At 37.6% G+C, this 15,029-nt stretch overlaps 2 protein-coding genes across 11 annotated transcripts in view; both read right to left on the bottom strand.

The window, feature by feature from the left end:
• Nucleotides 1-1,175, bottom strand: part of LOC128613893 (receptor-type tyrosine-protein phosphatase mu-like) — a 235,340-nt gene extending 234,165 nt beyond the window's left edge. For 4 of the 10 annotated variants that reach the window (XM_053635064.1, XM_053635095.1, XM_053635072.1 and 1 more), the window contains exon 1: nucleotides 1-1,174. This exon is cut by the window's left edge and continues 1,610 nt beyond it. The gene's annotated coding sequence lies outside the window, so the exon portion shown is untranslated. The other 6 variants (XM_053635080.1, XM_053635122.1, XM_053635106.1 and 3 more) reach the window with 3 other exon arrangements.
• Nucleotides 1,176-10,575: 9,400 nt separating this feature from the next.
• Nucleotides 10,576-13,680, bottom strand: lrrc30a (leucine rich repeat containing 30a). The gene has a single exon (XM_053636835.1). The coding sequence runs from the start codon at nucleotides 12,520-12,522 to the stop codon at nucleotides 11,644-11,646; it is 879 nt and encodes a 292-aa protein (XP_053492810.1). The 5' UTR covers nucleotides 12,523-13,680; the 3' UTR covers nucleotides 10,576-11,643.
• Between the last annotated feature and the right edge of the window lie 1,349 nt (nucleotides 13,681-15,029).

Raw genomic sequence — 15,029 nt, 5'->3', positions numbered from 1 at the left:
CATCCTGTCACTTCTGTAACTGTATTTTGTAGACTCTATACGGGGCCACCAATGATTCTGGGGGCGGGAATCATTCAAATGTCGAACCCACCTAACCGTCAGAGACTTAATCTTTAAAAAAAAAAAAAAAAATTCACAAAAAAACAAACACTAAAACGAATCTTGCCTAATGCACCTTTAAGTAAAATCATGATAGAATACCACTACTGAAAGTTAAGTCAATTTTTATAATTTATTTATACATTATTTATAATTTATCTTTTATTTTTTGCAGTAGAAGCATAACATAAAATCACAGAATTAATCAGAATGAGTCTCTAAAATATTATAAACACATCTCACTATGTGAAAATCGCTGCATACTCAGTAGTAGGCCTAAGTAACATTCTGTTTCCCTCGCTACCTTATTCATTACCTTATTATGTAAGTTTTTTCCCTATCTCAAACTTTTTGGAGTCAACTTCCTGTTTGATGTTTACCTCACCCCACTGGTCACATCAATTAAATCATGTTATTTCTATCAAGCATTTCCACTGCAATGGCTGTAAAATAAATGCTGCTAAGTAAAACTGTCCCAGTTTACCTGATGTTCTAATATACTGTACCTGAATTCACCCTGTCTTTTAGCTAGAATGGTGCATGTAGTGTACCTCTAATGCTTTACTCCAAAAACTAATGATGGTTAATTTATGTACCTTAAATCATTTGTAAAGGTAAACTATAAACCGTATTCCCCGCAGTCTCTCCCCCTGAAGTTATACAGTATATCTTTTTATTTTACCAGGTGAATAGCTCTCTAGCATCCGAGCATTTAAATCTTCCTCTTCAGTAACCGCTTTATCCTGGTCAGGGTCACGAAGGATCCATAGCCTATTCTGGGAACACTAGGCATTAGGCTAGAATACACCTCAGATGGGACGTCAGTCCATAGTAGGGTACCATGCACACAAACATTCCTACACTCATTCATACCTAGGGGCAATTTAACATAGACACCTACTACCATTTATTTGGGAGGTGGAAGGAAACCAGAGAACCCATATAGACATGGCGAGAACATGCGAAATGCTAAACAGACAGTAAGCCGAGCTCAAGATAGAACCAGGAACCCTGGAGCTGTGAATAACTGTAACATAAATTTCACTGACACACTTAGTACAGATTCATTAAACTCTTTATTTAACATTGCAAAAATATTCTGACTGTTTATTATAGGCATAGAGCTTGGGCACAGTTGCTTAGTGGTTAGAACATTTGAATCTGAATTGGGGGTTCGAGGATATGTGGAGTTTGCATGTTCTACCCATGCTTCTACCCGTCTCCTCCGAGCACTCCAGTTTCCTCACCCAGTCCAGAGACATGCACTGTAGGTTGATTGGTATAAATTGTCCATGGTATGTGAATGGGTGTGTGTGTGATTGTGCCCTGCGATGTGTTGGCACCCAGTCCAGGGTGTCCCCTGCATTGTGCCCCGAGTCCCATGGGATAAGCTTCAGACACCCTGCGACTCTGTGTAAGATAAATGATACAGAAAACTGGCTGGACCCCCTGGCTCTGCTTTGAGAACCACTGCTTTACACTAGATATACTACTTGTAGCTCTTGTTCTATGTGGTTCTTTGGTGTAATGTCTGATATGGGCTGTTAGTATATCATATATATCATATAGAATATATGACCAAAAGTCTGTGGACACCTGACCATCACACCTGTATGTGCTTTTTGAACATCTGATTCCAAATTTAGTCGATCTTTTGCTGTTATAATAACCTCCACTCTTCTGAGAAGGCTTTGCACTAGATTTTGGAGCGTGAATGTGGTGATTTGCCCATTCAGCCACAAGAGCATGAGTGAAGTCAGGCACCGATGTTGGGTGAGGAGGCTTGGGGCACATTCCAGAGAATCCTGAAGGTATTCAGTGGGGTTGAGGTCAGAGTTCTTTGCAGGCCAATTGAGTTCTTCCACTCCAATCAAGGCAAAGCATGTGTTCATGGACCTTGCTTTGTGCACAGGAGCATTGTCAACTAATTTTCATTAGTTCCAATGAATGGAAACTGTAATGCTACAGCATACAAAGACAATTTGAGACAGTTGTGTGACAATTGTGTGCTTCAAACTTTTGGGAACAGTTTTGGGAAGAGTATGGTGGTCAGGTGTCCACAAACCATTGGCCATGTAGTGTATCTTATATCATAGGGCTCAACAAATTACAACCTGTTAAAAAGCATGGAACGTAACATACCAGAAAGTTACTAGGAATCGTTTTAAGTTTAGCTTCATTAATAGGAGAAGTTTCGATAATAACCAAGGGTTCACCAGTATGTTGTATAACTCTATGCTGTTGTACATTCATCCTGTAAGTTCAGCACCTATATTCAGTACAGCATTTAGAGGTCATAGATTCCCTTTTCAGTTTTTATATAGAAAAAGTTTGAAAAAAAAGAACAGAGAAGAAGAATTGTTTTCAGACATAGACCATCAATCCAGACTCCAGACAGACTCCAAATTTCACTGTCTCATCTCATCCCACTGAAACACTATTCATCTATTCAGTTTTAAGGATAAATTGTCTAGATGTCCTTCATACTTTCGTTATCACAATTCATGTTGACTATCCATTATTGAGTTTCTTTTTTGTTGGAATTTTTAAGAGAAGGTGACTTCATATCCCTCACATCCTGATAAGTTTAAATACTTAAATATAGTCATGATGGCGCAGGTAGTGCTGGTGCACACAGCTCCTGGATACATGATACATGATTCAGTCCTGAGCTCTGTTTTCCACCTACATCCCAAAAACATGTTGGTAGGTGGTTTGGCTGCTCTAAATTACCCCTTGGAGTGAATGAGTCATTGGCAATAAAACTCACCTGCAAGTTGCACTGCTTAAAGGTTGGGACTGAATTAAGTAAGGACAAGTCAAGGGAATTAGGACAGTTGATTTTTGTTAAATTCATATGTGTCAGCTCCATACTTGGATTTTGAAATAATTTGTTGTGATTACACCTTCAGTAGAAAGTTATCTTTGGTGTTACGGTTAGGATATCTTTAAGTTAAATATTTATCTTTAACTATTTTTATAGAATTTGATTTTCTCATGAAATGCGTCCCCAGAACTCAAAATCCTATGTGGAGGTCCTTAATCTCCCCATTCTCTCTTTATCACAGTGTTTTTATATAAGTCTTATATAACACATCTGAATCACATTTGAACTAATGCAGTAACTCCAGGAAGAGCACTGATAAGTTTATGCTGTATGTGCAAAGACACAGTCAACCCCAGAAATATTGTCATCCTTCTAGAGAGAATGGGAGAATGGCAGAAATGATAAATAAGAATTCTTATAACTTCTTTCTCTGTCAGTAAAAAAAAGCATTTTCTCTTTTTAATGTGTGGGGTATTTAAAATAAGTATCAATTGTTGTCCTTGAAAAGAAAAACATTTTTTTTTTACATTGCTTTCAGTTTCCAGGAAGCCTAATGCGACCTTTGGCTATTTCCTGTTTCCTGTGGTATGCACACATGTAAAATCCTTTTGTCATCCATCACTTTGGGGAAAACCAATGAACTTTGAAACACAAAAGAGACAAATGGTTGTTGAATGCACAAATTTAGTAATGAAAAAACTATTGTGTTAATATATGTATACATATGTTTAAGCTTAACATATCCTAGTTTGCTTGTACAGGAGCATCTCAAAAAATTAGAATACACATAAAGTGAAATATTTCAAGCCTTTTTTTGTTTTAATCTTTTCTACAATGTGAAAAAGTAGCCCAAAATCTCTGTGTTGCCCCCTGGTAGTGGGTGGGGGTACCACAGTATAAATGAAAAGTGCTTTTATTGGCTTTATCATGGTGTTTACAACCTGCAAATATAAATGCTATCAGGGAATGCAATAAATTTAACTGCAGATGTAAACTAAATAGAGGAAAATGTGACTGATGTCAGATTTCGGAGAGTTTTATCAGTTTTGTTTACAAGGGCCACGCAGACTGATGTGGGCAGGCAATATCTGATTTTGTGATATGCTCTCTCAGCCACATTAAGGGTGTTATGTCAAATAAAACTAGTACATTACGAGGAGCTCTTTACATGTTGGTGCCAGTGATCTTAACAGTACATGGAGGTCATAAAGAAAGACTAATAGCACAAGCAAACTACATTCAGCCAGATACGGATGGGCAACTTAAAGAAAAAAACAACATAAAACATCTTAGTAAGGTGTTGAGTCACCAGGAGCCTCTAGAACAGCTTCACAGGACCTTGGTACAGATTCTACATGTCTCTGGAAGTGTACTTGAGGGATGAACACCATTCACTTCCAAAATATATTCCCTCAAACCAAAAAGATGGTATTGGAGAAAAATCTCTTATTGATGACTGCAAAGGCCACAGCATATGATTTACATCATTTTCATCCTCATCCAACTATTCAGTGAGCCCTAGAGCTCTGAGGATGTTGCTGGGTTCATCCTGGAAGAGACCACTCCCATCAGGATAGAAATGTTTCATCAAGGGTAGAGGTGATGAGTCAGAAGAACTTTGTATGATTTGCATTGACTTCCCTCAAAGGGTAAAAGTGGAGCCAAACCATGGTGGTAAAATGCAGACCATGGCATAACAAAACAACTGGTTTTTCCTTCAATTTGTCATTAGGCCTGTGTTTAAGTTACAGGCATAATGTGATTTATAACAGCTATTGTGAATCATTTCAATATGCATAAAATTTTATACACATTTGCTTTGAAGCAGAATTCTTGGACTGATTTTAGCTTTTAACCTTTTAATATGCAGTAGTCGTCTGCTACAAAATTTTGACATGCATCAACCCTTTCATGCATAAATCATATGAAAACATTTCCAGATGAGGTTTTTTTAGATTACTTAAACTTGCGTGAATATGAATTTTCACTTTTTTTTTCTCTAAATATTACGTAATTGATAAGTAAATGAATTATCCATGTGTGAAAGGACAAAATATTATACCTGGAAAAAAATAAATAAACAAATTGTTCAGATAAGTATATAAGTCTAAAATATTTAGAGTTGATGACCAAAAGTATAGAAAATATCATTATAACAAAATATAGCAAGATTTTCCTAAAAGCTGCTTTAAATTGACTGTCCATACGTGTGAACACTGAATGGAATTAAAGGTTCAATTTAATTACAATTATAAAGAAGTTGATGGTCAGCCAGGATGATGGTGGATCATGCTGTCATCAAAATATTATTTAATTCCACTCGGTCAAAGTACAATTTCCTTCGTCTATTCTAATATACATACTGTAACTCATGAAGCATAGACATCTCATTTACTACATGTTCATGCAGTTTGGCTGAAGACATATATGTAAGTATTTAAGTATTTCCCCTCTTTCGTTCTGAAAAAAAGGAGTTAGTAGTAACCACAATTGAGATTGTAATGATGGTTCTTGCCTTGTGATTACCATTATAGCCATGTCTAGGATTCAGTTCATTAAAAAATTGCTCCTGAACATAACAGAAGTAATAGGAGTGATTCGGAATCTAATAATTGGGTCATCAATTTGTAAGCATCATCACCTCGAAAAAATCTAAACAGGAAATAAAAAATATATATATGTAATTTTGTTATCTTAGTTCTTCACTTTGCCATTTACTATGACATTTTCATTTGGGAAGTGTATTGTGTAGCCAGAGATGGAAGAAGAATATGTCCTTCATTACATACAATGAATGTTTTTAGCAGCAAAATTGCTCAAGGCTACCACATACCAAAACATTTTATTTATTCATTGTAGTCTGCTTGTTATAAGTGCATTGACGAAGATGAACATAAATTTTGCACTGGACTACTTTTATTTCATTGCAATGATGCCTTTTTTTAACAAAACTGTTTTTATTTACTCTTTAAGAAATCCTGCGGTCTCTCTCTCTCTATCTGTGATAACTACAGTGTCTCATATTCAGCTAGGTTACGCCATGAACAGACACCATGAGATGGAAAAGACTCATTTGTTTCAAATGTAAAAGAATGACACACTTGAACATGCAGGTTCATACCTGATGAGCACTGTGGCCTTTTCATTCACTTTACAGCATTATATGATTGGTTTTGGTTTGGGTTTTTTTCTATTTGATTTGTATCTGAAGAGTTTATATTGGGTTCCAGCATGTGGCTTTAGGGGATAAAACACACCAATGAGCGAGTTCTTGGGAAATCAATGTCTCTCAGTGCCCAAGCTTTGTCCAGACATGTTATATATTGATTGGTAGAAAGGTTACTGTGTCCACATTGCAGCATGCTGGGCTCCAAGAATACAAAATATTTTATTTCTGAAAAAAGCATTAGGCCACAGTTCCATTTATCAACATTCATATGTCATCTTCAGTGGTCTGGATGGAAAAGCATGTAGGTAGGAAGGATAAAATATTGTATTTGTTTCAGTCTGTATGTTGGGGTTTGGGGTCCTAAGACCCTCTATTTTTCATGAAAGAATTGATGGCCAGCCTTGAATTTACCATCCAAGATGCCTTCAGCCTTGTATGTTGCATATTGGAGAGTAACTGTTCCATAATCTCTGCAGACTTGACCATCAGACCAGAGCCGGGATAACCAGAACGGTTATTAAATATTAACCATGAGTGGTTTATGAAAGCTTGCATTCATTAGTGTTTACCCAAGAATACAGAAAGTTAATGAACATCAAAGAAGGTGTGGGCAAATTCTAATGAATGTTTTCTAAGATGTAGAAATTTTATGGAATGTTATGGAATCATGGTGTCCTTCTTTGAAGCTAAAAATAAACTAATAAAACTTAACAGGACCTACTTCTGAGTTTTGTCTTTAAAAAAAATATAGTAAGCAGAGTTTTTACTCAACCATTTACAAAAAAGGACAACAAGAAGGTAACAGAGCAAGGAAGCCAAAATCTTTAGTTCTGCCAAATAAAGTGATACTAAAGTAGTCCTGGGAAATATGGAAATATTGAAAAGAACCTGATTGTACAAGTTTTGCAATATGCAAAACACTTGGCAGGTGTCATGTGAAAATGTAAAATTAGGAATGATCTTGTGTGTTTTTGAAATAATATCTAGCACCTTAATGGGTTCTTTGGGGGAAACCTTAAAAAGTGACATTCCCCTTCTGTGTGACATTCCTCACCAGTGACATTCCCCTTCTGAAAAGGTTCCAGTTAGAACACCATTAGAAAGCTATAATCATCTAAAAGCAGGGTTTGTGGTTTAAAAGCAACTGTTAAGGTCCTTCCACATTTGTCATTATTTTCCATCTGTTAAAATATAAATTGTTGTTCCCATGACTATTCTTTTAAAATATTACAAATATGACAAATGCAGAACTCCAGGAATGTGATAATAATCAATTTAGGGATGATTAAATGATTTAATGTTGGAATATAACTCCACAGGCCCATGATGCAGAGGTCAAGATATTAAAAGCCAGAAGTCATGCTGACCTTATCATCCCACCACTAGAGGGCACAGCCATGCAGATGTATGTGTTAAAGATAAATATTATGTATGTTCTTTGGTTGTATTTGAAGTTCAGGAGCTTATACTGGTACACTTTTATACTGATACTGTCATCAGACTGTTTAGTTGAAAGTACAGCTTGATGCGCTAATTTCACATATGTTGACATGCCCCTTTGACATGCACCAACCAGGTGTTTGCTCTTCACAAAGATAAGTTTAGTGATTCAGTCAATAAGTTGTCAGACTGTCCTTCTTCTGGATGACTTGAACAGTTCACATCTCAGGATGATTCTGCATTAGCAGAGAAAGTCAGAGAGTCAGGAGTTACTCACATCTCCAAAGTGATACATCTGTCATAGCCATCTGCGAACTTTTCTCGTAAAGTACAACTTTTATATTGTCATATAATGGTAAATAGTCTGCACTTATATAGCGCTTTTATCCAAAGCACTTTACACTGGTTCTCATTCAACCATTCACACACACTCACACACACAAATGGTAGCAGAGCTGCCACGCAAGGCGCTAACTTGCCATCGGGAGCAACTTGGGGCTCAGTGTCTTGCCCAAGGACACTTCGGCATGTGGAGTCATGTGGGCCGGGAATCAAAACACCAACCCTATGATTACTGGACAACCCACTCTACCACCTGAGCCACAGCCACATAGATGACATAATAATTGTCATCTAATCCATTCGTGTTCTAAAAAAGCACGACGAGTCACTTAGTAATAGTAATGTTTAATAATAATTCTTACCTAAAGCGAGCTAATCCTTTTCAATGCTGAGATAATAGTACTTTTATAACCAATGCTACTGTTTACAGTTAACCTATCCCTAATAGATTCCACTTAAATTTCACAAAGCACTTCTGTCCTTCCTCCTGAGAGTTCAGGTACACTACGGCATTAGGAGAGGAGACACAAAAATTTATTGCACGATCCTGCGAAGGACACAAACAAGAGAGAAGTGGCCCTAACAGGACCAAAAACCTGCTCTGAATGGATGAGTGGAAGTGACAGAGATGAAGTGGTTTAATCAGCATCCAGGGGGAGCATAGGAGCTAGATAGAAAGAGAATCACAGAGGCCTGTTATTTCAGTGCATATAGAGATAACTGCATTGTTTAGAGTAAACAATATCCTTTGACTTCCTGAAGAAGAGAGGTCACTGGAGCAAACTGGCCAAGGTAACCATGTTTCTGAGTTGCTGCAAAGCCCAGTCACAGGATCAGAGTGTCTATGCCCACAGGGAAATATGTATTGATGGTCATCATGCTGCATCCAAATTTCCAACCGTTTAGAGTGTTATCATCCATTTAGTCATAAAGCACCGTTGAACTAATTTTTTTTCTTTTAGTGCACCAATGGTCCACTACAAAAACAAATGAACAAGAATGTCCTCAGGACAATGGTCCTTAGAGCAATGGTCAATATAATTCAGTCCAGAAGGACATAATTACCTCTGCAAAATTCGCCAACCCTTCAACCCTGATCCATTTTGTCTGATAAGAGAAAGCTACTGCATTCTTGAAACAGCACAGAGTATGAGATGGAGGGAATTGGGGGGGGGGGGGGGGGTTCATGTGGAGGTGCTCAAGCCTGATGCTCCTATTCACACTGAGATAGGGGGGTCTGAGGTGATTCTGTCTCGCTGGCACATGAGATTTTCATTCAGGCTGTGCACAGAGCCATGACGAATCTCATCATGTCTCCAGTGAGATGCTGCTATTGTTGGATACAATCATAGAGTAAATGTGAATGGTCAGTGTAGCTAAACATAATACCGGGCGTATGGAAATGACTCAAGTGCAATATGAGTCATATGAGTAATTTATTACTCTGTTTTTAGCTTGGATGAGGCTGTGATTCAAACATTGGATCAGTTTGGTAAATGTCTTTTCCATTTCGTTCTAATTTGTTCCCTGTCATCCATATGTTCACTCTATTTAAACTTTCTCTTATTTAAACCACTCCATCCTGGTCGCATTGAATCCAGAGCCTATCCCAGGAATACTGGACATAAGGTGGGAATACTTCCTGAATGGCATCACAGGGGATCATTTACACACCCACTCACACACTAATTCAAAATTTAGTGTAGCCAGTCCATCTACTGGCATGTTTTCAGGAGGTGACAGGAAAACAGAGAACCCAGAGGAAATCCTTGAAAACATGTTGAGAACATGTTAAAATCCACACAGCCGGTAAATCAAGCTCAGGTTGGAACCATGGACCCTTGAGCTGTGAGGCAGCAACACTACCTGCTACACCAACACGTCACCCATGCTATATAATATATTAATATGTAGATACATATCAATTACAGTCTGTATATTACATAGTTCCTGTAGCTATATGTGTACAGACATTGTTTCCTATTATATGTTTCCTAATATAGTGCCACCAACTCAGCTGTGAGCAGCAGAGGTCACTCTTCCACTCTCCCTCAGTGATCACACTACTTGGACCTAATGATAATAGGTTTAAGGTCCATAATTTGCCTTTAAATACAAACCTAAAATATACAATCATATCACTAAAAGTACCACTTTTCTCAGCAAACCAAAGCACCCAAAATGGTGATTCTTTCAGTTATCTATTAAAGTTGAATGTTTACAAAGTACATTTTCTCGAATGCATTTAAAGTCAGCTCATATTGCATTGTTTTATTTCAATTGGCATAGGCAAATGATTAGATAACTATGAGTGCCATGTTAGCCAGAGCACAGAACATTAGGTCTGGTGGTAAAGAAAAGAAAAACTATAGTGCAAAGAGGTTATCAGCTCAAAATCAGGAGTGCTAAGTTTGTTTACTTAGTTTGTTTGGCTGTGCAGAATCCTTGAGCTGCGGTATGTGAGAGACAATTCACACAAGTCCAGTTGTAGCCTTGTACGGTGAAAATTCAGACACAATGTGTACTAGAAATCATGTTAAAATTCCCCTCAATGTAAGAAAAACAAAACAAGGTTCAAGCTTCTTGAGTAAAATAAACGATTATAAGGACTAGAGAGAAGAGTGGAATAATGGGAACCAACTGAACAAAACATTGTAGCTTAGACACATTAACTGTTGGTGCTGGAAGCGTGCAGTTATCCAAATTCTTTAAGGACATTTAGTAAATAACATGTGACGTTTACTAAAATATCTGAGTTAAAATGATCGGTTAAATAGTTAACCCTGAAGAAATCATTGAACTGATTGGTTGAATACACCATCTTTATTATATTTGACATAATAAAATGTTAATTTATAAAATATGGCAAGAGCCGTTCACTTATAACGTATGAGTATAACCACTATATGTTACTTGGATGTACCAGCAATAGATGTCTAGTTATATGAAAAGATTCTGATTTTCTTCTTGTTCTTGCTGAAATTATATAGTACATAATGTTAGGGAAAATAAGCTCAGTGCCCTTCAAATAAAAGGCCTTGTACTTTTCAACAGGATGCACCACTGGCCTTTCTTTTGTAGTAATTGAAATGTCTCTGCTTTGCACTCCAATACACATTCAACACTCGTAGAAAATGGTAGAGGCCAGTTATAATTGCATCTCTTCTTCTCTTGGGGCTTTCAAGAAAAGATTGTGGACAACAAGGGTCAACGTGACTGAGTCAGCAGGTACATAGACAGTTCCAAATGAACTCAGTGCTGCACAAAAGGAGAAGTCCAGTGCTTGTGTAGCACAACTGCCAAGCTGGTGCCCTTTGTTTAACATGCTCCTGGGAACCTTAAACGTGCCCTCAAGTCCTGGCACTGCAGAATGAAAAGATTTCAGTATCAGCAACCTTCACATACTCAGAGGGATCTTTTTACACTTTAATAACCAAGCCGGTAAGCGCTTATATACTGTTCTCCTCTTTGCTGGGAGGTTTGTGTTATCTGTTTATGTTCTTTTGCTTCTACCATTAGTAGCATAGTACCATAGCATTAAGTATATTAATTGTACATTTGTGTTCGTTTTCATTTTCTTGATTTTGGTCTTCCTAATAAAGATGTTAGTGATAATTGTCTTTTTTGTTTTCTTAATAAAGCAGTGTAAAACTCCATTAGCTAACTTGAGCAATTTATGGATTTGCAAAGAGTTTTGAGTGGCCCTAAAAGAAAAATAGTCCAAACAATCAAATAGTCCACATTTAAGCTCTCACAGCACAGCATATCATTCGGCCTTGAGGTAGTTATAAAGAGCTTGGAGACCTCCATCTAACACCTCTTTAATTGGCTTGAGCAGAGGGTTATGCACGATATGGAGTCCTTTATCCAGTGGGTGTGAAGCTAGTTTCCCCAGCCTGTTCAGTTGGTGCATTTCAGCAGGAACGTTCTGAATGTCATTATAATCCACATTGAGCAGTTCTAACTTAGTCAGACAGCAGAGCATCTTTGGCAGACAGTGAATGCAGTTCTCTTCCACAATGAGGATCTTTAGATCAGTCAGCGCTTGGATATGCTCCGCAATGTTCTCCAGCTTATTGCGGGCCACATGCAAGAAGACCAGCTTTTTCATGGCATAGACACATACTGGGATATACACAATATTGTTGTGGCTTAGGTTGAGCTTCCGCAGGTTCGTGAGAGCAGATAGACTATCTGGGAGACTTGTGAGCTGGTTGTTTGCCAGGCTCAAGACCTCCAGCTTGGTACAGGAACCTAGCTCCTCAGGGACATCAGTCAGTTGGTTGTGGTATGCAAAGAGCACCTTTAGGTTCCTGAGTTGCCCAATCTCAAGGGGCAGACTGGTGAGCTGGTTACCCCACAAATTAAGAACAACCAGGTTCTGAAGGAGAGCCACAGAGGAAGGCAAGAAACATAAGCAGTTCAGAGACAAATTAAGCTTCTGCAGTTCTGTGAGCCCCCATAGTTCCTCAGGAGGTGCAATCATACCTTGTCGAGCCAAGCTCAGCATCCTGTAACCAAATTGCATCACAATGTGCTTGCGGATTTTGTCGGATGATGTCAGGTTTTCCTCACAGGCTCTGCTCTTTCTTACTACAAGTTTCATGTCCTTGCTTGTGGGTTCCTTCGATTTCTTTCCTCCCATCCTAGCACAGTGCCTCAGCTCAGCTCTTAAGGTTTTATGGCTTATGGCTACCTAAACAGTTAAACAACACAAAACACCTTCATTGCTTCTAATCTCTTCAGAGGTTGCAGAATCTCAGCTTTGAGCAGCGGACAGGAAATCTGAAGAGGTTTAAAGCACATTCTTTGGTCCAGACTGCCATTGACAAACTGATAGAAGTGTCTGTCTGCTGGACTGGGTCCTAAACAGACTTCTGTGTGCGTATGAGATAGTAAAGATCCTTTTGTGTGTCCCGAATATTTTGAAGGAGTCGTGCTGAAAGCCAGTGGAGTGAGAGAGGATCCGCCACATATCACAGAGTCAGACTACATTGCTGGAACAACTCATACTATGTTTCACTGTCTGTGTCTTCAGCTGTCCCTGTCACTTCAACACTAATAACTAACCTAGATTTTGGCACAGGCATTGGACAGCCATTTCTGAAGAGGACATAGAGTATAATGAAGGATCATGCCTTACCATTGCCAATTTTTCAACCATAATAGGGTCTTTTAGAGGTGCAGATTGCATACTTCAAAACTCATACACATTTTCTAGTTGTACTGCATGACATATCAGTTTATAACTAATTCTATATTGAACTATGATGAACTCTCAGGGAACATTTCAGTGCTACTTCTTTCTGTAGTTATTACAATAATAAACAGCTTATAACACATAAAGTTTGCACAGGTTAATGCTTTATGTGCAGTACTTTGGAAAGCATGTTATATTATACACAATACTGTATTAAATTTCACTTTCAGACGATGGAGTGCTAAGATATTCACACCAGCTATTTTGAGTCCGTGCAGTATTATTTTACATCAGTGATGTAGTATTAGAGGGCCCCAAGTTGTTCACTGAAGTGATATGAATGCTGTTATTCAAAAGAAAGAATATACAGAAGTAGAAAAAGAAATGTTAATATTTTAAAATGTGTATTAAAAAAAATAAATAAATAATAAAAAAAAGGTTAATAGCTTCAAAGCTCCTCATGGATTAGAACCCATTTACTCTGGTCAGGTCCATTATGGATATGTGCTGTAAATAGCATGGCTTCTCATATATAGACTCTCACCTGGCATGTGTTGACAATCTTAATGCATTTACTATTTGCCAAAGTTTTTAAGCTGTTAGCAACTTTTGATCTGGTTACAGTGGTGGGATAAAGTACACTATGTCTATCACAACACATACAGTTTATATAGAATATTATGCAAATAGGATAGAAGTTTAAAATGTTAATGTGTTGTTCATATTTCTTACAGATTGCATACTGTAATTGACATACACTGAAGATTTTAAATTCCAGATTCTGAAAATGGAAAGGGTTTGTATTAAAGTTCGAATGAACTCTAAAATGTCTGTCACTATTTCTCCGGGGAAAGTTGTGTGTGATGGGTTACACACAAAAGTCAATTTTCTGTGCTCTCCCTTCATGCCTCCAAAGTTGTAGAGGTGTCTGAGATGGATTTTTCAATAGCATCTAGACCAGCACCTTTAAACAAAGGCACTTGCCTTAGAGGGTCCCCCAAAAAATCAAGGATGCAAACTGAAGATGAAAATAGCATTGTTCATATTTGCTGTCAGATGTAATACGATGCAATATTAAAGCAAGAGACAATTCAAAATTAAAAATAAATAAATAAATTACTGGAAATATATGACTGAGAAGAAGCCAATATTGCAAATACTAAATGCATATTGCTGCATGAATAGTCCTAGCTGTAATTACCACATTAATCAATGCCAATTTGGTTTACTATAACAATAAAGCTTTACGAGGATTTAGGTATAAATCTATTTTATGGACTTACGTATTTAAAATTGACCACTAATGGCATTCTAGAAATATTTGAGTATATTTACAGCCTAAAACATACAGTTCAGTGTAACATATTGTGGTTACATCAAAGTGTCAGATGGAATTGTAGAACTTAATACGGCTCTTTATTTAAGCTGAAGAAAAATGCGTTTTTGGCAAACTCCACCAATGTTTTGGGGCTGTTTTTTTCTGCCAGAGGACCTGGACATTTTGTTAGGATACATCTATCACATATCAACAGATATTAAATGAAAATCTGACTGCCTCTGCCAGAAAGCTTCAAAAGGGCCATGGTTGGATCTTCCATCAGAACAATGATCCAAAACATACATCAAAATCATCACAAAAATGGTTTACTGACCACAAAATCAAGCTCCTGCCATGTCCATCCCAGTCCCCTGACTTCAAACCCATAGAAAACCTGAGGGGTGAACTGAAGAGGAGAGTCCACCAGCATGGACCTGAATTTGAAGGATCTGGAGAGATTCTGTACGGAGGAATAGTCTCAGAACCCTTGCCATTTATTCTCCAACCTCATCAGGCATTATAGGAGAAGACTCCTATAGATATTTAACTTTTTTTTTTTGTAAACCTGTGTTGTGTTTGCAATTGTTTGATATCCATGAGAGTATTTTTGTGAATTTTTTTAACAAAAGATCAA

Source organism: Ictalurus furcatus, chromosome 1, assembly GCF_023375685.1.
Source record: "Ictalurus furcatus strain D&B chromosome 1, Billie_1.0, whole genome shotgun sequence".
NCBI classification, from domain to species: Eukaryota; Metazoa; Chordata; class Actinopteri; order Siluriformes; family Ictaluridae; genus Ictalurus; species Ictalurus furcatus.
The sequence above is the reverse complement of the archived record's forward strand: the minus strand, read 5'-3'. Positions and strand labels throughout refer to the sequence as shown.

Excerpts from the sequence above, each read along its gene's own strand:
- lrrc30a (XM_053636835.1), bottom strand. The coding sequence starts at position 12,522 with ATGGGAGGAAAGAAATCGAAGGAACCCACAAGCAAGGACATGAAACTT.